Below are 27,948 nucleotides of genomic sequence, written 5' to 3' on the forward strand. Positions count from 1 at the left end.
TTTCAGAATATCATGAAAATCACGCTATCAAATTTTTCGTGTTTTTCAGTGCTGAAGCAGAGGTCTTCTGCTCTTAACTTAAAAAGCTAAAAAAAAGTTTTTTTTTTTTTTAATTTTTTTTCTTTGGATGCTGGTCAGAGATGTGTGCTTATTTTGTTTTTGCTCAAAAATGAGGCAAAGCAATAATTGTGGCCCGAAGAGAATAAAAAAAAACAATGCCAACTGAAAATTCCTAAATTGTCATTCAATCCAGAAGTATCAACAAACCTTTTAAGTGGCCTACCATTTTTTGAAGGCTATCCTTGACATTAAAGTGTTAAGGGTTATTGAAAAATAATTTATGCGATGATACACTGAAATTTTTGACAGTAAATTTGTAAATGAAAACATGAACTATTAGTGAACCTTAAAGGAAAAATGTTTTATAATACTTTAAATGTTTGTAAATCTTGGATGACAATAAACGTGAGACAAAAGTATTTAGAGCTTACTATTGGAACATCCCCCTTTGGATTGGATTGTCAAGCTTGTATGTGGCTGAATCTGGCTTCAGACATGTATATCTATTCTAACAAATTGCATAGGTAAACTGACCATGGAGCTCCGATGCGATTTTCTTACTATTCTTCACCAGGCATATCCTTCTTATTGACTCATGTAAACTAGTTAAAGTATGAAAATACTGAGCTCTGATTTTGATAAAAGAAAAATTCTTAACTAAGTTTTGTCTTAACCCTGGTATTGAAACTCGGGGAATATAGACTTAACGACTCCAAAGCCATGTTATTAATCTTCTAAGAACTTTTATTTTTCTAAATGTTGATACTTTGTACTCCACTGGTTTACTTTTCTGTTTAATAGTTCTGTCCCTTCCGAGGCTTGATGCGGTTTTAAGCCTCAGTTGCACTGGGTACCGCAACTAGTTTTTTTTCTTTTACTTCTGCCCAGTCGAAGAGCTCGGAAGTCTTGTGTCTGAAAAGCAAATCGATTATCATAAATGTCGGTCCTGCTTTCTAATGTTATTTATGCTTTATTTTTATAGGGTTCTGTTTTATCCAGACTTTGGACGCTACGCCGCTTAATTACCACATTGGACCTTTTCGACCCTAAGAACACAAACATCAAGGAAGCCCTTCTTGTAAGTTTCGAGTCCTCTCGCTATTTAAACATCAATGATGGCAGAAAATTTTTGATTTACATGATGTGCAAGGATGTTAATTTTGGTGCGGTAAGTTTCTTGGAGAATGTTTATTTGAGGAACATTGGGTGCCACCTATTGTGCCATTGTGGCATACAACTATTGTGCCATACAAAACCAATTGAAACTACTGTGCCATACAAAACCAACATATAGTATATAAGTGCACACAGGTCGTATCCTTAGGAGGTGAGAATTGTAGAAAAGGAATCTTTAGTCTATAAATTTTTAATTTGGGAGAGATGGTGGTATTCCAGACCATCCTTATAACTCATCCCCCGTGCATGTGCAGGTTTGACATAGTATGTTTCGTTTTGCCAGTATCTTGTCTGGTCCAATGGAAGATATATTGGAAATCATTCCTTAGATCAAGCTGCAATTCTATTTTCAACTAAAATGAGGTGAAAAGATATAGTAGACGGGTAAATTTTTAATTAAGATCGTGAAAAAATATTAATAAAAAGCATACTAATAAAAGTCTTTATATTCTGATTTTACGTCGGGTTCCTTTATGACGGAAAATAGGAGGAATTAGACTATTCACTCATGATTTTCCTTCTTTTTCTCTTGTTGGAAAAGACTTCCAGACGCGAATATTCTGGTTTCACGTCTTGATTTTCCTCTTTTTCTTGTTGGAAAAGACTTCCAGACGCGAATATTCTGGTTTCACGTCTTGATTTTCCTCTTTTTCTTGTTGGAAAAGACTTCCAGACGCGAATATTCTGGTTTCACGTCTTGATTTTCCTCCTTTTTTTTTCTTGCTGAAAAAGGCTTCCAGACGTGAAGCCAAGATATTCTGGTGCTTATTAGAATATCTATTTTTATAATGTTTTTTTAGGGTTTCAAATTAAGATTTTTGTACCGTTTATGATATATTTGTATTCCATTTAATTACGAAGGTGCTATTAGCTGCCACATGGATTGATTTAGCATAAAGAACCTTTATAAATCTATGTAGAATCAAAGTTGAAGATTAAACTTATTTGTATATAACCTTGGAACTTCAAACTACAATTGCTCCATGTTTTTTTTAATTTAAGATATAACAAATTAAAGATGTAAAAATGATGAAATTATATGTAATGATAATTGGTCCACCTTCAAATTCTACTTGGGTTTATGCTGAGCCCTCGATGAAAAAGCCCCAAATACTTAAATTTTTAATAAACTAGGACCTAGTTTGGTTCCAAATGATGGCCCCCCCCCCCGCCTCCAGAAAAGAGGACAGCTTGTGGATATGCTTCGAATTATTTTTATTGAACTAGCTTTTGAAATCATCAATGTTCAATTCTGCTTTAAATTTTATTTAAACCATCTTAAGTTCTGTCCGTATATAGTATTAGTTTCGATGCATAACCATGTGTTTGATGAGTAAATTTAAACCTATTGGTATAATTAAATGTGAACCTTAATTATTGAACTCATTACTTTCGTGATTTTTAAATTTGATTAGTTCTTAATTGACCATTTTTATAAAAAAAAAAAAAATTCTAAAATTGTTCTGTATAACTAAAATCTTCTTAATTCTTAATAGAAATTCTTATTTTTATGTAGGAACTAGTAATTTCAAACTTTAGTTGCTACATAATTTTCCTGCTGTTGTTGGGAATTTAAGAGCTATGCTAATAGCAATGGCAATATTACTATTAGTAATATTATATTAATAATGCTGCTATAGATTAAAAGCTATTCTATGCTGTTGATATTTTGTTACCGTTGGGTGAAATTTGTCATGCCTCTTTGTTTGCATGGTTCGACAGTATTGAATGCTGAAAGCCAAAATCTAAGTAATCAATTCCATGGCCCCACATATGATATGGGACCTAGTCACAAAGGGTCAATTGACACTTGTATTGAGTTTTCAAGACTCAATTACTGCCCTTTGTTTTGTGCTTTAATAGAATGTCTCAGGGAGGAAATTTTTGTTGTCAATTAATTTTGTATATAATTTGTTTTCATATCTTACTTTATGTAGTTTATAAGTGTCTGTAACACCCAGCCAAGGAACAAAATACTAATCCAAAGACAATGTCGTGACGCTGTGCAACAGGTACCATTTTCTCTGTTTTTTTTTTTTTTATTATTATTATTATTATTAGAGTTAGTCGGTTTTCAGATGAACGCAATAGATAATATTTTTTTCTTTTCTCTGAAGTCTTGAGGTAGGCAGACATTTCCCGTTATAAAGAATAAAAATCGTCAGAAAGTTTGATTAAAAATGACTAATGCTTTACCCAGTATATGTCAACTACTACTGCTACTACTAACAACTCACCACAGCACCAAGCCGCCTGTGGCCAACACAGCCACGTACGCTCCCCCATCCCAATATATTCAAAGCCTCCCTTTTCGCAACCTCCCTGTTAGTTCCCATTTCCTTTAAATCTTTCTTTATGACGTCCTCCCACCCCAGACGAGGACAACCTTTTTTCCGTTTAGCCGTAGATGGTTGGGCGAAAAGGACAATCTTCGGCAATCCGTCATCCTTCATCCGCACAACGTGCCCTCGCCATCTCAACCTTTCTTTCATTATAGCCCTAGAAAGTGGGATTGAACCACATTTTCCTTACAGCCTATTGTTTGAAATACGGTCAGTCAGCCGGTCAGTACCCAGTACAATCCGTAAGCAATTTCTCTGGAAAACATCTAGCAAATCTTCATCTGCTTTTCGGAGCGCCCAAGCTTCAGAGCCATATTTGACCACTGTCGTCACTGTGCCCTCTAATATTCTAATCTTGGTTTGCAGACTTATCTTCCTATTCTTCCAAATTTTTTTTAGCTGTGAAAAAGAACACCCTGAGCCTTGGCTATTCTTTTAACATCTTCCCGGCTACCACTGTCTTTACTAATAATACTACCAAGGTAAGTGAAGCTGCCCACCTGATTAATCTTTTCGTTACCCAACGTCACCTTTTCACCTTTTCATCTTCACTTATTCCTAGTCTTAGTGACTTAGTCTTCTTAACATTCATTTTCAAACCTATTTTAGCACCCTGAACTCGCAAAACCTCTAAAAGTTCATTCATTCTGCTCACACTTTCATCTAGGATACTTAAATCGACAGCATAATTCAAGTCCAGGAGAGTTTCTCCTCCCCATTTGATTCTGTGGTCTCCCATTGCCTTTCCTGTGTTCCTTTAGACAAAGTCCATCAGAATAATCCATGTAACGCGGGATAGAACACAATCCTGCTTAACTCCTGATTTAATGCTAAAGCTCTTTATCGACCGAATTGAACGCTTGCTTATAATCTATAAAATTGAGGACCAAAGGTGTTTGACAACTCAGGGACTTCTCAATTATTAACCTAAGAGTGAAAATTTGGTCGACACATTTTCTACCTTTTCTAAAACCGCACTGCTCTTCTCTTAAAACTTTGTCTACAGCATCTCTCAGTCTAAAAAGTATCATATTATTAAGTAAGTTGCTACCTAAAGAGACCCCACTAATGCCTCAATAATTACCCCCACTCACTCTTATCACCTTTCCTATAAAGTGACTTAGTTGTGGTTTTCCTAAAATCGTTAGGTACTTTCCCTTTTTCAAAAATTATTCATAATCTTCAGTAACTTATTTCTAACCTCAGAGCCACCGTATTTAAGAAACTCATTTACCACACTATCAGCAGCTAGAGCCTTATAATTTTTTAATTCTTTTAGTACTGTCGCTAATTTTTCCTCACAAAACAAATCTTCTTTCACATCCAAGGTATCACAAACTTTTTCATTTTCCTGTATAGCATTCCATGCAACTCTATCTCAGTTTAGCACATTCTTAAAATGTTCTGCCCATCTTTCTTTAACTCCTTCCTTATCACTAATTGTGGCCCCGTTCCTATCTTTAACTAGGACAAGTCCGGATTGACTGCTCCTTCTCAATTTATTAACATGCCAGTACAATATTTTATTATTATGCCGGCTAGCTGCATCTTCCAGATCCTTGATAATTTTATCCATGGCCTCCACTTTACACCTCCTTAGTTCATACTTTAAAGCTTTCTCTACTTCCGTTAAATTCCTTTGTTTTCGTATCATCTGTCACTCAGATAAGTCGTGTACAAGCCCCTTTTCCTCACTTTTAAACATAATGTCTATTCACTAATATTCCTAGCTGCAGTCCTAACTCTCTTACCTAAGACACCATCAGCAACTTCACAAATTGTTTTTCTAAAATAACTCCAACCATCTTCCACATTGTCAAATTTTAAACTCTCAAGTTTAGTATTCAACCGTTTTGGAAAGTTTCTCTCAAATTCTCGGCCTGGAGTCTACCAACATCATAACTTCCCGGGAGGTAGTTACCCTTCCGAAATTTCAGCTTTAAATTAACCCTAGACACTACTAGATATATATATATATATATGTATATATATATATATATATATATATATATATATATATATATATATATATATATATATTACATATATATATAGATACAGGATCAATATATATATATTGATCCTGCCAGTCTTCGGTTTACTATAACACAATCAATAAGGTTTGCTATCTTACCATCACGTGAATACCGTGTTAACTTATGGGTCATTTTATGACCAAACACCGTATTGGTTATAACTAGATTGTTATACCTACAAAATTGCAAGAGTCTGCATCCATTGCTGTTTTCTTTTCCTACACCAAATTTACCTAGGCTAGGATACCATCTATCTCTATTTCTACCGACGTGGGCGTTAAAATCTCCTAGTAAAAACATCATATTTCTTCCTGGGACCCTGTCTATTTGTTCCCATAAAATGACTTTAGACCTTAGCCTTAGCTCCTCCTGTACCTCCAGAGGCACACAGGGCGTCCGTTAACAACCTCCAATCATCCCGCAAATGAGCTGCGGCGTAAATGTCCTCCCACTCTGGGATTAAGGATGCGTGAAGGGCTCTCCTGTCCTGTGAAGCGTGTTTTTGGGCCTTCCTCGCCGACGCGTGCCGTCTGGTTGCCACTGGAGGATCATATTCGGTAGTCTCGATCTTGGCATACGGACAACATGGCCAAGATAGCGCCATCTTCGTTGCCTGACTACATCAGCGACATCAGGCTGGTTTGTGTAGAAGAAAAATCATATTTCTTCCTGGGACCCTGTCTATTTGCTCCCATAAAATGAGCAATTATTATTCTATTATTAATACCTTCCCAGCCTAAACAAGACTTAGCAGCTTCCTTAGGCCAAGGGTCTGTAAATTTTGTGTTTAGGATTGGGGGCAAACCATTTTTTCATCTGGTTGAATTGGATCTCTAAAAAGTTAAGTGAAGTAATCTAGGAAAGTCTTAAAAACTAGGTTTTTTTTAGAAGATGATAAAAAATAAAGTGCATATAAAAACGAAGAAATTTTTAAGTTATTTGGAAATTAAGACTTAAAAAGTAAAGAATTTAAGAATTAAAGTTTGACATTTTTTTTTTTTTTTTTTTTTTTTTTTAATCAAAACGAAGAACATAGTCAGGAAAAGAAGTCTTGTAAAATTAAATGAATTCTCACAAATATTCTATATCGAGGAGCTTTACCACAAATAAGTGTGGTGTTACTGCCCCTCAAAGCACATGCTAGACATGAGCTTTTCCCTTACCGTTATGTGAGCCTTACTGGAGACTAAGTAAAGAGTTAAAATTTAAAGTTTAATTTAGTGAAACGATTTTCTGCCATCCCTAAAACCAGAGCACTTTCACTGTAATAAGGCTTTTATATGGCTGTTATAAGGCAAGAGGTGATTCAAGCCTTATTGCATTCAAACAAACAAGGACGCTGGAATAAATTTAGCTGCAGATAAAAATTACAAGAAATAAAAAAAGACCTCAAAATATGTAACATAGAATAAATCGTAGTTTTCGAAATATCTTTTTTTTTGGCATCTTCACTTTGAAAAAAAAAAATCGGAAGATCCTTGCCCACCCCCGTATTTTCTTGATTTGAAGCTACTGAAGGGCTGGCCTAAAAACTCTGATCTCTTTTTTGTACATAAGCTAATTAAAGTCTGAATATTCTGGATATTTTAAAATGAAACTTTTATAAACGAAAAAAAGACAAATGAAAAAAAAATTAGATGAAACAGTTAACACGAACGAGGACATATCGTTAAAAATTAGCCAAACGGTGTGACTAATTAACTATACGTTTCAGCTGATGCACGAATCATTCAAGTTGAAAATACCCTATTGCACCTTAGAAGAATGCAGTGCTTTAGGCGAAGTGTACTTTAAAGCCTGGAAGCATGCAGAAGAAGAGGATAAGCCAGTAAGTTTCTATCCCAATCCTATCAGTTAATTTTTCCTCGTGTTAACAATAAAAAGTCTTTGAGTATCAGGTCACAGCCGAATATTACTCAAACTAAGCTGCTTTTTATCCTTTTTTTTGCTTCAGTTTTTTTTTTTTTTTTTTTTTTTACACTCCCACTAATCTGGCTCTCCCTCTATGAAAAGTTTCCATCCCCCATGGAAGAATCCTCCCACGTCCCCCCGCCAGAAAAATTCCCCCTTAAATATCTGTACGTTTCCTAATAGCCAATGCTATATGCAAACAATGGGTAAAATTCATAGCTTGCTGTCCTTCCCCTGAGGCCGTCGGGAGTAAAGTCATCCTTAAAGACATAATTATTAGATCTCTGACTATGCTGAACAAAATGGATATCTCAAAATTTTGGTCGGACGACTTTGGGGAAAAAGGGGTGTGGGAGGGGGGCTAACTGTCCTCCAGCATTTTTGGTCACTTAAAAAGAACACTACAACTTTTGATTTTCAATCAAATGAGCCCTCTCCCAATCTTTTATGATCACTGGTTTGATACGTTCACCCATAAAAAAGAGCATCCGTGATCTTTCTTCTGGCAAAAAATGCAAAATTCCACATTTGTGTATACAGGAGCTTGAAGCCTCTACAGTAGGGTTATCTGATATGCTGAAGTACATGATATGACTTTCATCAAGATCACTTGATGTTCTCAGGGTGTCCCCCCCCCCTTTTTTTAAAATTGGGCTAACTTTTTCAGGCTCGTAATTTTGATGGGTTAAATTAAACTTGATGAATTTCACACATATTGAATGAGCATCGAAATTTGATTCTTTTTATATATCTATTGTTATCAAGACTCTGTTTGTTAGAGTTTTGGTTCCTATTCAGTTGTATCGCTCCTTACTTACAGTTCGTTACCACGAACTATTTAATAAATATCTAAAACTCTTTGCAAATCCAGGTAAAAATGCCCAAATTTTTAATTTAAAATGTTTATTCGGCAATTATATTATTTTGTCGTAACGCTTCATGTTATGACTTTTGTATTGCGAAAGTATGGTAGTCTCTAAAATTGCATGACATCTCGCTAATGCAGGTCAGGGACTAATCATCTATAGCAAAGGACAATTAAGCCCTCTAGCTCGCTTGCAACAAAAAACAAGAAGTTCAAGTTCTTTTAATTTTCAAACTAATTACACTCACTATAACACTATAATACATTATACAACAAAAAAGAAAAATAATTAAAAAGGCTGCCTACAAAGTGATTTATACTCGAAACCGGCACCCTTAGAAGAAAAAATAAATAATACTATAAAAGTAATGAAAAAATAAAAATAATACACAATAAAACTACACATCCTAAAAAAGAAAATTAGACACCACATTCAACTCACAGCCCACATTCCGAATCAAATAATAACAAAATATAAATTAGCATCAGCACTGGCAACCATGACTTCATATTAATTAATAATGATGAATAAGGTATAGTTTTAAATTATTTTTATAAAGCGAGATAGAGGAATATCGCGAACCCAAATAATTTTCATGAATGTTCCAAAACATTATTATTGAATCTTTTGGAGACAATCTGGATTGTTTAGTATAAATTCTAGGGCAAGGCAATTTAGCTGAACGTCGTCTTAGACTATACTTATTCTGAACAAAAGAAATTAGCGAGAAATTAATAGAATCAAGAGCCAATGGTAATAATTCTTTAATTTGTTTAAGTCTAAAAAGGACAGAATGGACTGGAAGGACGGGATCAACTGGCAATATGTTCAAAAATGTATATAGAATCTTAGTAGGGGATTTGTCAGGGAGTGCCAAGGGGGAATGAAGGAGTGCTTTTAATGTACAAAGGGCTTTATTTTGAAGACGTTGAAGGAGCTTAATTCGAGATTTAAAAGTATTTAAATAAGCAATGAGACAATAATTAAAATAAGAATGAATTAAAGAATAATAAACTGACTTAAGGGCAGGGAAAGGGAGTTAAAATTTTAGATAGCGCAGTAACCCTACATTCGTTCCTATCTGAATCCTTAGTGTATCAAGATGTAGTTTCCAAGATAAATTTTCATCAACTATAAGACCTACGTACTTACAAGATTCCCTTCTAGTAATGGTAACTAGTTTTCCCTTAAAATGGATAGAAATTTGAGAAAGTGACGGCAGGGCATGATAAATTCTGAACTTTTAGTTCAAGATTCAAGATTAATTTAATAAAAATAACGGTCGTAGTTATGGCTGACACCGCAACTAAATTACGCTACCCTTTACAACAATATATATACGCTAAGTACGGTTAATAATACTAGTAAAAAAAAGAACAAATGAATTGCTGAAACGATTTGTCCTGCAGCGTACTGGTTCCAGCTTATTCATGTGGCGTGTGTTTCTGTTGACTGTGGTGGTGGGGGGGGGGGGTAGTTGGGATCGGTGTTTATCATTCGAAAGAACGGAGTGCCCAAATTTGCACATCAGCTGATATTCTCGTTCTTTAAGTGTTGGGATTTGTATTTGTGCAAACTTGGGCCAATCAGGGTAACTTCGTATTCTCAGTGCTCAGCAATGCTTTTATATCGCCAAGATTCGATATCCTGCATTGTTATTTCTCACGCCTTTTAGCTCTGAATCACTATAAATTTGATCATGTGAGGATTATACAACGATAAGGAGGAAACCTGCAACAAAAGGATAGCGAGAGTAAGCTAATCGGCCGAAATAGCCAACTAAAACAAACTATATCTCAGATAAAACATTCATTGCTTATAACCCTATGCATTGCTAAGCTCCTACTGTCAAGGCGAGTGGTTCCCAAACTGTGGTGCGTGTACCCCCAGGTTTATGTAGGAGCCTGTGTGCGTGTGTGTGGGGGGGGGGGTGTTGTACGCGAAAAAATATCAGTGATGGTGGATATTAATATCTTGGCATGGTTGCCACGGAGATGTTACTTTCGCAAAATTTTCGTTAGGTTTTTAATAAAAAGTTAATTTTTATGGTCCTAAAATGAATAATGTATGGTCTTTTGAAAAATATTACGTTTTTGAATAATCAATAGATTGTTCATTTTCTGAGGAATCTATATTTCCCCATGAAAAATTCAACTGTTTCGGGTTTAGTTACACTGTCATGAGTATGGAAATTCTTTCGAACTGTGATCGGGTAATATTAATATGAAATCATTTAATTATTTTGATTAGAAAATATTCGTTTTGCTCACTAGCATTGTAAGAAAGGGTCACATTCTCTTTCGTGGAATTACCATTTGCAATGCTGAGAAAGTCCCGAAGTATCTGTTGCCTTTTCAAAGCTCAGTACTTGTTGAGAGGCATTGTCATTCTATGCATTTATTAAGAACAAAAATAGAAATAAATTTGATGCAGCTCCAGATTTAAGGCTCTACCTTTCATCATTTGGTCTGGATTTGAGAAGTATTTTATTGCAATTCCATATCTGAGATGTCCAGGAGCCAAATTTACTAACGTCATTTAGTTATAATTGTTTTAGATTTAAATGTCAAATTGTTTTGCCAATTTTTGACTCTGTTATGTGTTAATAGAATACAACTGAGGTTTACCACCCAAAAATGACAAAAAAGAGTTACTTTTAACCTCCATGCTTCAATATTCTTAAATATTTTTCTATGCTCACACACAAAAATAAAAAATTATTTTGGAATAAATAAATCTCTTTGAAAGAAGGACTGTTTTACAAAATATTTTGGCTACTTTTATATTTTAGATTATTTATAAAAAAAAAACATTCCTACAGTCTCACTTCTTAAATTTGATCAAAAATGTTTTGTACTCACACGCAAAAATCCAAACTATGAAATTCGCTATAAATAAATAAGTATTCTTGGAACAAGGATTTTTACTCTAAAATGACAAATTATTTTACTCATTGAACGCATATTTTTTTTCGTTTTATTTATTTTATTCTTTTTTATCTGGTCTAAATCATTCCCATTTTTGCTTAAAAAAAAAAAAAAAAAAAAAAAAAAAAAAAAAAAAAATGTGAAGTGGATTTGTTTTGGGACTTTTTCTAATATTGCTGAAGAAGGAAGCAGTTGTTATCTCAAAATATCCAATTTTATTGCATCCAGTATTTTTGTTGGCCTTATAAAACCCCATTTTTGCTTTTCTTCTCTTTTGTTTTGTATGATAGTAAAAGCATTTGGTATAAAAATCCCATACTCAAATTTGTTTTCATGTATAATTGCGTCAGAGATATAGATTGAATTAATATTCAACTATCAAATTTAGTGTTTTATTTTGATTGAGGTGTGTTAAAGAAAGAGTTGTGTTGCGTGTTAAGTTAGTGGTAGCATGACATATGATGTTATAGTTGTGTTTTGTTTTTAAAGCCCTTCCCAGGGCTTTAAGGGTTCAGTATCTTTTTTTTTGGATTTGTAGCCCTCCTCCATTTCACGCTGTGGTATTTGGAGGGGATCTGTTTATGTTAAGTATTTTGTTACTAATTGCTATTAAATAAAAAAAGAAACATGTAGAAAATCTGAACATTAGTTTCACCAGATGAGTTTTACTTAACGATTTAAATCAGTAAAGCATCTTTTTTGCATTTTCCATAGTAATAATGACAATAATAATAATTTATTTATGACCTGCTTTAACCATTTTAATTGTTTTTCTATGCATTTAACTGATTTAGTATATGAGGGGCTCATCTACTGATTTGTTCAATTGCAGATTTTGGAGGAGAAATGTATTCAGTTTCTGATGGATCATGGTCTTGTTGCTTCTCGCTCGAAAATAGAAGGCAGTCGAAGATCCATGGCAGATATATGCTTTAGTATTTTACATTCTATCCATGGAAATGCAAAGTATGTGCGTTTATATTTTATAGCCTTTTGTAGGGCTAAAAGTAATTATTTCCAAATGGAATGCTAAGCTAAATTCGTATATTAACATATCGTTTTGTTCAAAAAGAAAGTATGCATCTCACATCGATTTTTTAGAAATTAATTAAACAAACTTTTTCGACAAAATAAGTTTTTCAAAGAAAAGTAAAGAACTCCATTAAGCCAAAAATTAGCAAAAATAAATCAAATAATCTACCAAGCGTGAAACTACCACAAGTCCTTACCTTGGCCTTAGATCCTCCAGAGCCAGGAATGGCTCATAGGGCGTTTACGAAGCCTCGCCAGACATCTCGGAACTGAGCTGCAGCCGTGACATCCTCCCACTGTGGTTGAAGAGACAGCTCCGCCTTTCTCAGGTCCCGGTCGTACTGCAGTCGTAGGGTATGTCTTTGTCGACCTCTTTTCCGCCTCCCCTCGGGGCGCCACTCATATATTGTTTTTGGGAGTCTATCCTCTGGCATACGAAGGACGTGACCAAGATACGTGCATCTCCTACGCATCAAGAGGTCAGTAACTAATGGCTGACCGGTTTGCCGACGGACTTCTATGTTGGTGACCTTTTTCTGCCACGATATGTTCAGGATCCTTCTAAGGCACATGCTCTCAAAAGCTAGGACACGTTTCTCCAGTCGGACGTTTGATTTCCAGCATTCGCTAGGATAGAAGAGGATGGAAAGAAAAACGAGCAAAATTGGGGTTTTTATAGGCCAAATGAAAATACTGAAAAAACAAAGCTAATATTTCTAGAGGAAAAACGCCTCTCTTCTTCAGCGCGAAACGAAATAATGTAACCAAGGAAAGTGCCGAAGAGAAAAAAAACAACAAAAAACAAACGCGGAAAGTCAATGTGAAAAGAACCAAAAAACCAAAGAAAAAACCAAAAACTTAAAAACCCTTTGGTTTTTTGGTTCTTTTCACATTGAATTTCCGCGTTTGTTTTTTGTTGTTTTTTTTCTCTTCGGCACTTTCCTTGGTTACATTATTTCGTTTCCCGCTGAAGAAGAGAGGCGTTTTTCCTCTCGAAATATTCGCTTTGTTTTTTTCAGTATTTTCATTTGGCCTATAAAAACCCCATTTTTGCTCGTTTTTCTTTCTTTATGTTATGTCAGGCCAATGTGGCTTAAGAAATTATCTTAGAAGAGGATGGACATCACATTGCTATTTAGAAGTCTGAGCTTTAAGCGCAGAGAGTATTTACTACTGTGCCAAACTGGTTTCAATTTATTAAAAGCCGATATTGCCTGTCCAATTCCCCTCTTAATTTCATTAGCTATTTCACCATCACATTCAATCCAGCTACCAAGATACTTAAATTCTTTGACCTGGTTAACCACAAATCAGCATTGATAAATAAATGAAACCCAAAGCGAACAGAAATTATAATAAATAACCGAGTCAAAATAAAAAACGAGCAGAAATTAACACGAGTAGGGCTCAAAACCCCTATGGCTTCCCAAGGCCGGAACATAATTAGCACTTTACTGAAAAAATATAAATGTTTTTACTTTTATAACTTTAATAAATCAAATAATATTAACATTTTGATTACTAAATATCAATGTATGTATATTAAACTGACAGCGCACATTCATTTATATTTTTTTCAGTAAAGTGCAAATTATGTTCTGGCCTTGGGAAGGTATAAGTGTTATGAGCCCTACTCTTGTTAATTTCTGCTCATTTTGAGTTTGACTCGGTTATTTATTATAATTTCTGTTCGTTTTGGGTTTCATTTATTTATCGATGCTGATTTGTGGTAGGTTCACGCTTGGTAGATTATTTGATTATATTTTTTCTCATTTTTGGTTTAATGGAGTTCTTTACTTTTCTTTGAAAAACTTATTCTGTGGAAAAAGTTTTTTTAATTAATTTCTGTTCGTTTTATATTGACATAGTCTTTTCAGGGAAAAAGAAAACAATACTTTAAATCTTTTTGTTTTTGAAGACTTTATAGTTTGTCCTGCTATTTGTATGCTGAAGAAACATTTTCAGCAATTTTTAACAACATACACCTTTTTAAAAATCTGGACACAAATAGCAGTGTTTAATTGAGTTTTATACCTCCTCTAGTTGACCTGAAATACAAAACTTGATACCATTCAGAAAAAAAATCTGTTTACTTTCTTTCATAGCTTGGATACGCTTACGCTATTTTGATTTGGTTAAATTTTAAGAGCAGATGTGTTTGGGAAAATGGTGGGCGTGAGGGGGGGTTAGTTGCCCTCCAATCACTTTCGACTATTAAAAAGGGCATTAGCCCTTTCAATTTCCAATTGAATGAGCCCTTTTTGAGTTTCTACGACGACGCTTTCCATAAACACCTTGTATGCCCCCAGGGTATAAATTACAACCCTTGCCCTGAGGACTCTAAGGGGGGTTGTCATCCTCAATGACAGAATTTCCGGACCTTTCAACTAGGTTGAACAAAATGGAGATCTGAAAATTTTGATTGGGTGTGTTTTGGAAAATGGTGGGCGTGAGAGGGGATTAGTTGCCCTCCAATCACTTCCGACTATTAAAAAGGGCACTAGCCCTTTCGATTTCCAATCGAATGAGCCCTTTTTAAAGTTTTTACGACAGCGCTTTCTGTAAAAACCTTACATGCCCCAGGGCATAACTTACAACCCTTGCCCTGAGGGCTGTGGAGGAGTGTCCTCTTCAAAAACATAATTTATATCTGGAAATCAACTATGCTGAACAAAATGGCTATCTCAAAATTTTGATTGGGTGTGTTTGGGGAAATGGTGGGCGTGGAAGGGGTGTTAGTTGTCTTCCAATCACTTTCGACTATTAAAAAGGGCACAAGCCACTCCAATTTCCAATTGAATGAGCCCTTTTCGAAGTTTCTACGACAACTCTTTCGATACGAAGTTCCCTGGTCTAAAGGAAAAAATAAGTAAATAATTCATTGTGCCAACATCGTTCTTTGCTTAGGTTGCGCGATTGCGCTGCCTATGATAAGTAACTCTTTTGCAGGGGTCGGCAACCTACGACCCATAGGTCAACAAGTGACCATTTATTTACTTCAAGTTCCGATTCAGGCTTCCTGCAGTTCCAAAAAAAGTATAATGCTTAAACATAAATTATGAAACAAAAACATGAAACGATGTTTTTTTAATAACCAAAAAATTAATTAAGGTAGATGTTAAACAACGACATTCTAGTTCGATACAGACTTGCTGTAACAATAACATGATTGTTTTTTTAATTTTTACTTGAAAGTACAAATAAAACACATTTTGAAAATGTGAGCGGGCGGGGGGGGGGGTTGTTTTCTCTAAATTTCTTCAATGGAAACGCCAAAAATAGGACGGGTCAATCCCCCCTAATCGGTGCCTATGAACCAAATAATTCAGATGAAGTGATTCTTCGTACGTATTTTTGAAGACCACATTGCCTTTCCATGACTTACAAATATCAGTTCAAATATTGATAGATCTTTTTATTAGACAGTGAAGAACAATGATGAAAATTCTGTATATTTCGATCACATACACAGCGACCGTCATCGGCAGATGACGTTTTTTGCTGACGACGGTCGCTGTGTATGTGATCGAAATATCTATAATTTTTATCATTGATTTTTACTATCTAATAAAAGGATTTATCCCTATTTGAACTATTATTTGTACGAAGTGATTATTCTACGTGCGGGAACCCACGTGACCATAAATAACTGATGAAACGTTTGTCGATAGAAATTCAGTAGGACACCGATAGGACCATTATAGTGGGGCATATGTAAAAACGGTTAGAAATAATGGTGCGGTTACCAAGATAAAGTAGACCGTGAAGCGTATGATTGCGAACAAGAGACAATCCAGAAATTTTGATACAATAAGGATAAATAAAGCTATTGTTCTCCTGTGGTTTTTATAAAATGTCTTGTTTAGGCAAAGTGTCTCAAGGTTTGACAGATAAAATCGTGATGCTTTTATTTTTGAGTTGTTTTTTTTCAAAATTTGCCAAAAATATGCAAATTTGGAAATGAATTAAAGTAGGTTTTATCTTTTTCTCTCTTTTTCACCTTTTTTCTTTGTGTTTAACTATTGAATGTAATCATAATAAAATAAAAATTGTAGTTACCAAGACATTGGCATCCTCCGCACAAATTTCGCCATTATTTTTTATTATCGCCATTACAAAAGCGAAAAAGAGCAGGTTTCAAGATGCGTAGAAAGAAAAGTATGGACCCTTAAAAAATCCTCACAAATTGATGTGTACTTTATGTACATATGTGCTTCTAATATTGAGCGTCTCTTTCCTTCGAAACACAAAGGATTTGAGTAGAATGGCTAATGAAAATGAATCGGAATACATCGCTAAGCCTTTGTTAAATATTGGAAAACAAAATTACACTTCATTTATCACCTTCGTCACAGTTTTTAGCATTGCTACAAACGGAAAACCATTTACAGACGGCGAGTTCAGAAAACGAAGTGTTTGTTAATTGTTCAAAACGGTTATTTAATTTCTTTGTATATGAAAAACAAACAATATGGAAAATTAAGGAAATGTCATTGTTAGCTTGAACAGTTATACGTCGCATTGAAGATATGGCGAAAAATACTGATAAACAGGTCAAGAAGAAGTGATTAATGATCTAGTGACTTAATAAGCATTACAGCTGATGGAAAATATCACTAATCTAAACATCCACTCGTTTCAATGCAATTCAATTTATTCAAATAAAAATAAAACATAACACCAAGAATAATAAACATATTAGAAGCGAACTTGTTGAGGACCACGACAACAGAAAATTGAAAATGAACAAGAGAGAAAAAAAAGAAAAAAGAAAGAGAAAACACGGGTAATTAAAGCAAATTGATTAAAAACTCAGAGGAACAAATTGTTAAGAGAAACAAATTGTTTCTAACATAATATTTGAACTTCATTTGATTTTGACCCGGAGCTAAAACAAAGGCTGCCTACCCTTGTTCTAATGTGACTCCATTCACTGCTTATATTTGCAGATGTCTTATCTATTTCAACAGAATCGAAACTCGTGGAAACTCGTAGTTTAACATATCCTTGAGCCCGAAACGACGGGGCACACATCTTTCTTGACAGTGAATTAGGAGCAGAGTTAAATTTCTCTAGTAAAACCCCACCTCCGGGTTCTATTTGTGGATTAATATTTTCCTCAGAGGAGGCAGGAGCGTTGGAGGCCTAGTCGAACCTGGTAGATTGATTTATCGCTGAAAAAAGAAAAATATTGGTTGATGCTATTCAAATCGTTTTTGTTTAAATATTCCTTAGGGATTTTGTGCTTTGATGATTTTTTATTATTATTAGTAGCTTTGGGTCGTCTTTTTAGGTTTAGTCTTGTTGAGTTCAACCCCAAAGGAAGCAGGGATTTGATTCCTTAAATCCTTGCTTGATTCCACCTTGTGATTCCTCATAATGAAAAAACAAACATCCAAAAATGGCTGGTTGCAGAATTTAATTTGACACTACATTCCTTGTCAAAACAACATACAACATGGCTGTATTCAGAGGAGGGTTACCTGGTTTTAACCCCATCTCCTCCCTTTAGAGCTTTTTTTGACTCGTACAAAAGGAAAAATAGCCTACATGTAAAAAATTGTCACACAGAAGGTCACACCACCCTTATTCTAACATCCAACTCAAACCGATATTAAGACACCTGATTTCAATAACTTTGAAATCGAAGTCACATGATATTATTTTCTTTTATTAAGAATGAGATTTATTTTGTAAAACTTTAGGTCTTGACCTTCAAACTTACCGTTTCAAGGTCAAGACCTGAAGTTTTAGGATATGGGGTAGTTTCTAAAGAAATAAATTAAAGACACGTCCAAATTATGTAAATATTTAATTGTCAGAATTGTCTTTATGCAATATAACCTGTATTAGTCAGCAGGATTTGTGGAAAATTAATCCTGACTATCTCATTTGGCCTAAATGCGCTTCTAACTGCGACTCTTTGTAACTTTCATGAATAGAATTTTGATTTTAATCATTCGAGTTTTATTGACAAGTCCATGAAGTGTAAAAAATCATAGGAAATTTGAAAAAAAAAAGTTGTTCATGTTTCTTCTCAAAGCTAGAGGTAAGAAGCTGCAATTAAAAATTAGCCTCAAAATTTTAATCGATACTTGCTGATTTAGGGATGAAATTATTTTGCGTAGTTTTTGTAGATATTGCTGAAAAAAATGTATAATCAGTTTTGTTTGTTATAACAAATTATTCCTAAAAAAACGTTGTTTATATTTTTCAATAAAGTTTTTTATCTGTTTTTTCTTGTTATTAGTGATTCAATTCTATTGTATTATTTTTGTTGTTGCATTCAGTTGCATTAGATTACTTTATTTGGTTTAATGTTAAAAAAAAACAACTGAAACTTCTTCATATTAGTTACTAATATGAGTTGAATCACTAATATTAAAGCTACTTTCTTGCTGTGATTAATGTTTAAATGGAGTGAAAAGTTAGAGACGGCTTTTGATTCGTAAAACTATGGAATCTCATTTATATAATAACATTAAATGCAGAGTAAGCAGTAATTAGATTACGAAATGATGAGTAATTAGATTAACATCGTAGTTTTGATTTATTGATCCATTTATGAAAGTTATCAACGAAGGAACCTTCAAAATCTTCTTTCTTTTTACATAAACCAAGTTGATAAAAAAAAAGAAAAAAAAAAGCCTTTGATAATTCAAGAAACACAAGACCCCAAACAAATAAATTAACTACCAAAGAATCTTGTTTTATATTCATGAAAAGTAAAGGGATGGAGCAGGAAATTATAGTATGTTATTTTGAAACGCCCATCCTTTAGTTTTCACTACTGTCTTTGTTTGGAAATTGGCTCTTTATTTTGGCGATAAAAATTGCCTACAATATGAAAGAAAACTGGAGTTGTTGAAATTTCCCTTTAAATACTTATTATGTCTTCGTGGAAATGTTTAAGTTCGACAATTGTAACTTCTAACAGGTATAACATAATGTGGCTACTGGTAAATGATGCTGCTACCATAAACAAATATTAAGCATAGTTTTCCCATGATATTCTCCTTCTTTGGAAACCATAAGCTCGACAATAGCGTAGAATCAGGAAAGTAGTTAGATAATTTAGCAAGCTTCTATAGGTCTGACCTTTGAAAGGAGGGGAGGGGTTTAAACACATAAAAGCTCAATTGTAAGTAATCAGTTTTTAATTTTTTTATAGGAAGGGAATTCAAATCTCTCTCTTGCACCTGTATGCAGCTTCCGGAAAACCTTACTGTTTGAGTTAATAAATAGCATAAATACTATTTTTATTGTTGACCAAAATTATACGACAAGGGAATTTGAGTCTTAAAACTTGGTAAGGAAAAAACAAAACAAGTATAAATGTTTTCACAAGTTCCTGTTCGTGTTGACTATTGTTGGTGACTGTCAACAAGAAGCAAGAAAAGATGTGATTGCTCAAAATTTAGTTTAGAAAAAATTAAAAGCTAGAAAGTCAAAGAAAATGATTTCTTAAAATAAAGAAAAAAAAACTCCTACCCGGAGAATAATTTTACAAGCTAGAAATTATTATGTGAACAGTTTTTAGTTTTCTTGGAATGTTTGATGATCCGCTCTAACTTTTACATCTTCTTAAAAATGCTGTCTAAGGTAGTGACAATATAATAATTTTTGGACCAATGACAGTCCTTCTTATGAAGAAATTTAGTAACTAAGCGACAATACAATCCATCTAAGTTTATTTTTTCATATCTGCAGGGTTTCCCCGTGAAGCTACATCTCTTTGGGTGTTTACAATATTTTTATAAGAACTTGATTTCTAAGAATCTATTGTGGTTACCTTGTAAGTACAACTAGTACTTCTTGTCGAGGGAAAGCAAACAAAGCTTTTGTATTTTCACTAAAATCTTGGGATTAATCTCATTGTTTGCTTTTGATGAGAATTCATTAGTGAGAAAAAGGGTTATCTTTTAGCAGAATTTCTAAAAAAGGAACAAAAACTTACTGTCGTGTTTTTCAATTTACTTTTTTTATAGCTCTTTCTTTTTTTATATTCAAGGGTCTAGATCAGCGTTTGTTAGTCCTGAAAATAAACAAAAATAATATATGTCGAGTTAAGTTTACATGGTTTTACCTTAGTTCACAGTCTGGTGGAACCTCTTGGCCCTTTAACAAAACTTACGAAAATCTGGGCGCCGTGGATTGAGGCCCAAAGTAGAAACTGAAAAAAAGGTTTCTGCCGGATAAATTTATTCAAATCATTGCGAAAAAATTGCCTTTATGTTCAACCTGTTCTAAGAAATTATGTCTTTCTTTTTTAGATCTAAAAATGAGTTAAGCATGATTCGTCGATTATATGCTCCTATTTTATGGAGAACCTTGCAAGCTCCAAACCACAGCGTGCGAATGAACGCCACCAGAATATTTTGCGACATATTTCCGGTTAGAGGAGATAATGACAGGGAGACAGAAGAGTTTATTAAAAAACAGTACAGTATTCTCCTTGGGCTTCTTAAAGATGGAATACCTGCAGTTCGTAAGGAGGCCATCAAAGTGAGTTTTGGGTACTTTGCTTGTCAATGGCTGCTTATGGTAGCTCTTTAATCAACTCTTTAGGCATCTGTGTTTGACACCTAGCAAGAAGGGATCCCGCGGGAATAGATCTTACTTTTTGTTTCGTCTGATCTTCTAGTATTTTCAATTAACAAGCTTAATTTAGTTTAGGATGTGCTTTCTTGTTTATTTGTTTGTTTTTATAATGATTTCCTACTTGACTTTTTCTTCTAATTGACCGAAAAACGGACAACATCTTTACTGGCTATGCAACAGTTTGTGTATGTTGGGGCATAATTTTTCCAGCCTTACCGGCCTTTTTTTTTTTTTTTTTTTTTTTTTTTTTTTTTTTTTTTTTTTTTTTTTTTTTTTTTTTGAGGACTAAATTATTGGTGAAGTAGTGTGTTTATTGGCTTGGCCATGTATTGAAAAGTTTTACATATTTATCTTAAATTAAATCTTAGGGATGTTTTGGAAATTAATCTTAGGGAATTAATTCTTAGGAAATTTTGATAATTTTTTTTTTGACAATTTTTTCCTTTCTCACAAATTAGTTCTACATATAGTTTTACATATTTATCTTAAATTAAATCTTAGGGAAGACGGTGCAATATCTTATCTGCTTGCAAAGTCTGTTTTTAAATGATAATTTTTAAGAATATTTTTGAAGGAAGACAGTATATATATGTTTTGAATATATAAAATAGTCTATTAAAAGTATGAAAAGAAGAGTTTGCTAATTATTTATGCTCCAGAAAAATCCTTTGGGGAGGGGGAGGGTTTTGACCGTGCCGTACGTTCGTAAAAAAAAAATGCAATTGCTAATTGAAATCCATCATTTACGTAACTTGGGCTGTGAACTTGAATAAAGATTGCATCGAAATCATTTAATCAGTATGGCTAAATCGAATTTATATTAAATAGTTTGTGGTAACGAACTGTAAGTAAGGAGCGACTCGGGCCAATAATAACTGAAACTATAAAAAAGGAATTTCAATAACAATTAATAAGTCTAACAAATTGGCTTTTTATGCTAATTCCAAATATACAAAACTCAATAGATTTAATGTTACCCATCAGAAGCTACGAGCCTGAGAAAATTTGCCTGATTTTGTATAAGGGGTAAACACTCCCAAAGACGCAAGGGATCTTAGCGAATATCACAGTAGTAGATTTAGTATATCAGAAAATACTGTAAAGGTGTCAGGCTCCTATCTACGAAAATGTGGAATTTTATATTTTTCCCAGAAGAAATATCACAGTTGCGTGTTTATTCGTTTGTTTTCTTTTTCCCCGGGGTGGTCGTTTCGACCGATAGTCCTAGAAGATTAGAAGAGAAACTGAAAGTTTTAGTGCCCTTTTTAAATGACAAAAAGATTGTGCCACGAGAAAGTGGTGTTTTCTACCATTTTCTGGCACCAAGTTACGATTTTGCCCCAAAGAGGACCAAGCTGCTATTGACTGAAACTTCTGAGATAGCCAATCAATTTAAAAGCATGAAAAAGCTATAGATTGATCTTCTAAGTGACAGAGGGAGCTATGGTGCAGGGTGGCGCATTTGTTACTGAAAAGTGGTCTAGTTTATGCAAGATAAATGATTAATATGGACATTTTTTTTAATACTTGATTTAACTAAGTTGATTCACTTTATTTTTCATTAAATTGTATTTGGTGATGTATAATTACCCATCATCTATTGTGAGAAAGGGGCGGTGGCTCATTGTTTTGGCGCGCGGGGGGGGGGGTCGAAAGATGTCTAAAAGAGCGTGTTTCAGTGCCCGAATTGTCTGACTCTTCATGAGCCATCAAATAAGTATAGAACGAGGTAGAAAATGAGAGGTAAAACTTGATCTCCAATTCATTTGATTCCCGAGACAATCTTTGTGACAAATCCCATTGTGACAGTCTTTTTCTTTCTAGCATTCACATGCCAACCGGCACTAAGGTGGAAAAGGCAAGACGGAGCCTTGCCAGGAAATTCCTTGAGGAGGGGGTAAGGGCAATTGCTACCAGAGGCTTTTTTTTAGCTATTTTAATGGGCAATACTTTCCCCTTATTTATATACAAAGTTTCAGTGTATTTAAATTTATGTGTACAATGCATTGAAGCATTAGAAAATCCTATTTTAGAGGTTGCGATGAATTCAGTCATGTATAATATCAAATATCACGCAGAGTTTCTATTCGTACGAACAATAATACCCATTTCTGTTCACCCGAAATTTGGTAGTAAAAATATTATTAAGAACTTATTCAACCTAACTGTTGTTGATCGGAAATTTCGCCTAAATATTCAAATTTTGTCTGAGATTTTAATTACAATCCAAAATTTTAATTCTTAAGCGTAAAATCAATTTATAATTATTTGTATGTATAATTTAACAGCGAGAAATTGGTGGAATATGGCGTCGTTAGTCAGTGTCATATCCTGGATAGGCATGGGCATGATATGAAAAATCCTCATAAATTAAACTTAAAAAAGTTTTTTTAAATGAAAGTAATGAGTAACGTTGAAACTTTAAACAAAACAAAAATATTTCGTATACGAGGGTGGCTGACTCGTATACGTATTTGACTTTTGTCACAATTCTTTAAGAATGACTGCTCCATTACAAAAGATGTTGGATTATAATAAAAAGTATTTTTAGAGCACTATGAAACTAGCGTAAAGAGCAGGGTGTTGAGGAGGGGGCACCCTCCCTCGTAATACGGAAGAATTTCTGTTTGTTTTTAAGTTTTAATGTTACTCCTTACTTTCGAAATAGCTAACATCCTCGCCTTCTGGATGTAAAAGAAGTAGCTCAAAGTTTTTTTTAAACATTTTTACGTAAACGTAACGTAAAGCAAAGAGTAATGACTGTTTGGTCAAGAACGATTTTTGACAAAGGACAATTTAAATTTTTAATAAGCTTGGTGTTGGAAATCTTGTAAGGTAAAGGGAATGCGAGTGTTTTTAAACTTCAATAAAATTCAGTTCAGTAACAATAAAAACTAGTGCTTATTCTTTTTTATTTTAAAGCTGGTCAAGTCTTCTTTGTCGGTTGACTAAGCGAAATCCACTGTCTCAAAAAGAATAGTGCATATGAAACCAGAAGAAAAATTTTCCGTAGGGTCTATGTTCTCTTCGTAAGTTGAACTGACAAGAATATATATATATATATATATATATATATATAAGAAAATTCTCACAAAAACGTTTGTTTGATGGATAATTATCTTAATTTGGAGCATTTAAATCGTAGAAGTGCAGAAAAACTATAGATCAAAAGCCTGCACATGTAACATAATCCTTAATGCTTGTCACTACTTTACTAAATTTTACTTTAAATTGCTGAAAAGTACAATTGTAATTTGAATCCCTAATTATAGACTATGGCCTAACTATAAGATTAGTTATTCGGTTCTTTTATATTTTTGGTCTCTATTCAGGATGAACTTCAAGGCATAAGATTCTGGTGAAAAACAATATGCAAGAGGAAAAGCAAAGTAACAGCCAATCTATGTTATCACTGAGGGAAATGTAAACATATCCCTTAGGAAAACATCACTTAGCCAAATGTATCTGTGCAAACTGGACTGTCACACTTTTTAGAACATATGCAACAAGGGGAGGGGGATTCTAAGACGTCTTTTACCCGTGGATTCTAGTTTTCTTGCAATTTTTCTATGTTCTGCAAAATTTTGATAATTCTTTTTTTTTTGACAATTTTTTCCTTTCTCACAAATTACTCCAAGATAAATTCGTTTATACGTGATTATGTGCATAGATAAGTGAATAACTGTTCGTAGGCAATATTTTTACTCAAGTTGGTTATAAAGTCAGTTAGCTGCGTAACACAAATTACGATTTGGAGTCAACATGACTCTTCTAGGGTTTTTTTTTTCAAGGATTTTTCTTGGTGATTTTTCTTCCTATATTGTTTAATAAAGTATATAGTTTTTAAGCAATAAAGTATACAGTTTGATAGGTATTATAGCAGACTTTTCATCTGAAACTACAAAGGAAAAAAGGGTACCACCGATCGAAGAAGGGGATGGGGGTCTAATTAGGGTTGGTGCAAAGAGTATCCTCGAGAAATTTTGAAGCTTCGGGTGCAAATTGTTATTTTCATCTTGTTTCAGAGCCTTAGAATCTATTAAAAGTCTCCTGGCCCTCTCCCATCCAACGTTTGAAAACGTGTGTGCCGATGGTTGGTAATGATTTGACGGATAAAGAATTCTATGTGCTTAAATATTACAGTAGATCATGAATTTTGGGTCTTTCTGTGTTTCTGTTATATACTATAAATAGTGAAGCTTTTTTATAATAGTTGATGATTTAATAAGACTTTTTTTTCTAATTTTAGGGCACATGTATCGTTTTGAAGACCCACTGGGATATGGTTAGTGCTTCTTTTTTAAACAACAGTATGGCCCAGTTGGTGTTTCTGGCGTCTGATTCCACTTCATGGGAAGTGCGTGCAGAGGTCATCCATGGTATAGGTGTCATTCTTGAGAACCCTTTGTCACATGAGTTTTTCAGTAAAGTATGTTCTAATTTTAATTTTATTTATTTTTTAACTATTTGATGTCTTAACTTATACCCTTTTTTAAAGTTAGCTTGGAGTCTGATTGACTCAATAGGTTAAATTGTGTCTTTTATTGAGAATCCAAAAGAGCACAAAGATTCGGGAGTTTTGACCGATTTACGGGAAGCCCGATTTACGGGTAGCTACAGGAGAAATAGGAGACTATTATCTGTTGATATCCTCCCCAAATACATATGCATTTCCATAAAGCGTAAAATTTTTCTCCATTTTTAAACCATCTGTATTTTCTGCTAGATTTCTGTTGTGTGTACTTAATCAATCGTGTAAAATATCCTTTTAAGGAACAATTATATTGCTCTGTGAAAATAATCTGAGCTTCGCCCGCTAGTATTTTGGCACTGATATATGTCTCTATAGATCGTTTGCCTAATCAGTAGTCAGTCAATACATATTTATTGGTCCTTTGCTACAGTTTAGAATTTCACACAAGTTAATTTCTATAATCTTAAAAATCTGTTTAATCGTCTTAATGTTAGCGTCAAACCAGCAGTGAACCTTTGCATTGATTTTTTGCCATAACTTAGTATATGAAGGATAACTCAATAGTCTGGAGGGAAGTAAAGTATCAAAAGTTTGGCCAATCTTAAAAAAAAAACATAAATTACTTCAAATAAGGATGGAGCTACTGTTCCTTATACTCCCTTAAGGCTAGATTGACATTTACGCTGTACTAAAAACACAGTAGATACTGTATACAGTTGCAATATAAAACTGACAAATTAAATACTGCTTAACTCTCCAGGAACTCTTATTTTCGTCATCAGGATATGTTCGGCATTCTTATCACTAGTCCAATGTGTAATAAATTGTATAAATTTAAATGTTAATTATCAATTAAACCAATTTTTCAATTTAAGCTGATCACTTACTTTTCAGCTAACCTTTGGGAGTTTAGAGGGGTGTTGCACTACACTTACGACATGAAATATTTACATTCTGTCATAAATTATCTGTGGCAATCCCTTATCTTTACTATTTTGGAAATAATTCGTTTCTCTGATATTTTCTTTCTTTTAAATCCATTCCTGTCAAATATATAAAAAGAACATTCTTGCTATTTTATTTGCTAGCTTTATAGGGGAGAATACAGCTATTAGTTTTAGCTAATTTGGCAAGCAGAAAGAATTGTCGGTGGCCGTATTTAAATGTTTTGGAGGCTATCTGTGGCCCTTGACATATTTAAGAGATACCTACTCTAGGTTCTTTCCTAGACCCTCTCTAATTCCTCAACTGAGTACCCAAAAAAACTAGTTTAATATTCCGCAATTCAAAGCTATTCATGTATTTGTAAATACTGAAGTGTTTCGGTGATGAAAGAGGCAGTAAATGAAAGATTTCTCTTATATTTATATGTTGTGATCTTTTTTTTATGCTCTTTTTTCTACATTTTCGGTTGTAAGAGTCGTATTATCATTGGAAACGCTACATTTTTTGGAGTAGAAAAATTACTGCTTGTCATAGTAATAATTAATTTAGTGAACAGTGGCTGGTTTTAACTTATTCATTATATTCCAGTTTCTGCCTGATTTGAAGACAGTATTGCATGATATCAACCAAGGTGTCCGATAAGCTTTTTTTGACCTACTCCTGTTACTCACATCTTTACGCACAATTAAATGGTGGAATATCTCTGATGTGACAAATATACTAGATCGCTTAGTTGCCGAATCGTCCGAGCGACTTTGCATTAAGCTTGTAAAGCTGGTTCATCCTAGTTTGTTTCCTGATAATAAATCTGACGAGGAAATGCTTAACAGAGCTATGACTTTTGTTGGGGTAAGTTTTTTGTTAAGTATAATTTGCATTAAAGACATAATAAAACCTATGTTTAAAAATGTGGTCTGGTGTCTGGTGGATAGTGCTACCGGTAGTTACACAGATGAACATGGTAAGAACTTTGTAACTTATAAAATCTAGGACATTCTTTTTAACCTAATATTTATGTAGCTTTGGGTTTTATTTGCTTATGTGAAGGGAAGAAAGTGTATGGAATTTAGACATTAGTGTTTGTAGCCTGTTTGAGAAACTTTACTCGATTCTTTCAGAAGCTAATCAAACGTAAAGAATTTTTTTAACAAAAATTCAATCTGTTATTATAATATTTTTTATTTCATTTTAGTTTCAACCTGACGTGGTTCAATTTTTACATTTCCGAGGTTTTAGTTTCAAAGCTGTTGACTGACTTTACTTGATTTTGAATAAAGAACATCTTTCTTTTTGAGGAACATTTCCTCTTTCCCACCAATATAGATTGTACAATATAGTTATAATTAATATTATAATATATTATAATTAATCATAATATAAGTAAATAATCAAATTGTGCCACGTAGTTGCATCAAATTACGTACATTGAAGTACAAATGCGATGTAAATTCATTAGAACTGCTCTCAAAATCCAAATAAATTAAACAAATGTCCACGCCTTAGAGATGACTACATCCTTTTAGTAGGTTTTTGAATTTGTGTGTTAGTGTTTCCTTTTAGTGTTTTTGATTTGTGCCT

At 33.8% G+C, this 27,948-nt stretch overlaps 2 protein-coding genes across 3 annotated transcripts in view; both read left to right on the forward strand.

Moving 5' to 3' along the window:
* The window catches only part of LOC148942785 (condensin-2 complex subunit G2-like), a 72,974-nt gene extending 45,796 nt beyond the window's left edge, over positions 1-27,178 (forward strand). The window contains exons 4-9 of one of the 2 annotated variants that reach the window (XM_089102076.1): positions 1,043-1,228; positions 7,329-7,442; positions 12,151-12,284; positions 20,624-20,855; positions 25,201-25,380; positions 26,959-27,177. In XM_089102076.1, the coding sequence (XP_088958202.1) occupies positions 1,043-1,228; positions 7,329-7,442; positions 12,151-12,284; positions 20,624-20,855; positions 25,201-25,380; positions 26,959-27,012 (900 nt within the window). In that variant the 3' untranslated portion in view covers positions 27,013-27,177. Of the gene's footprint in view, positions 1-1,042; positions 1,229-7,328; positions 7,443-12,150; positions 12,285-20,623; positions 20,856-25,200; positions 25,381-26,958 lie in introns of both variants that reach the window. The other variant, XM_089102077.1, reaches the window with a different exon arrangement.
* Positions 27,026-27,948, forward strand: part of LOC148942787 (uncharacterized) — a 66,697-nt gene continuing 65,774 nt past the window's right edge. The window contains exon 1 of the mRNA XM_089102075.1: positions 27,026-27,219. Coding sequence (XP_088958201.1) covers positions 27,190-27,219 — 30 coding nt within the window. The 5' untranslated portion in view covers positions 27,026-27,189. The remainder of the gene's footprint in view (positions 27,220-27,948) is intronic.

This window comes from Artemia sp. Qi Xiang Cuo, chromosome 16 (genome assembly GCF_049724085.1).
Source record: "Artemia sp. Qi Xiang Cuo chromosome 16, ASM4972408v1, whole genome shotgun sequence".
In the NCBI taxonomy this organism is placed as follows: domain Eukaryota; kingdom Metazoa; phylum Arthropoda; class Branchiopoda; order Anostraca; family Artemiidae; genus Artemia; species Artemia sp. Qi Xiang Cuo.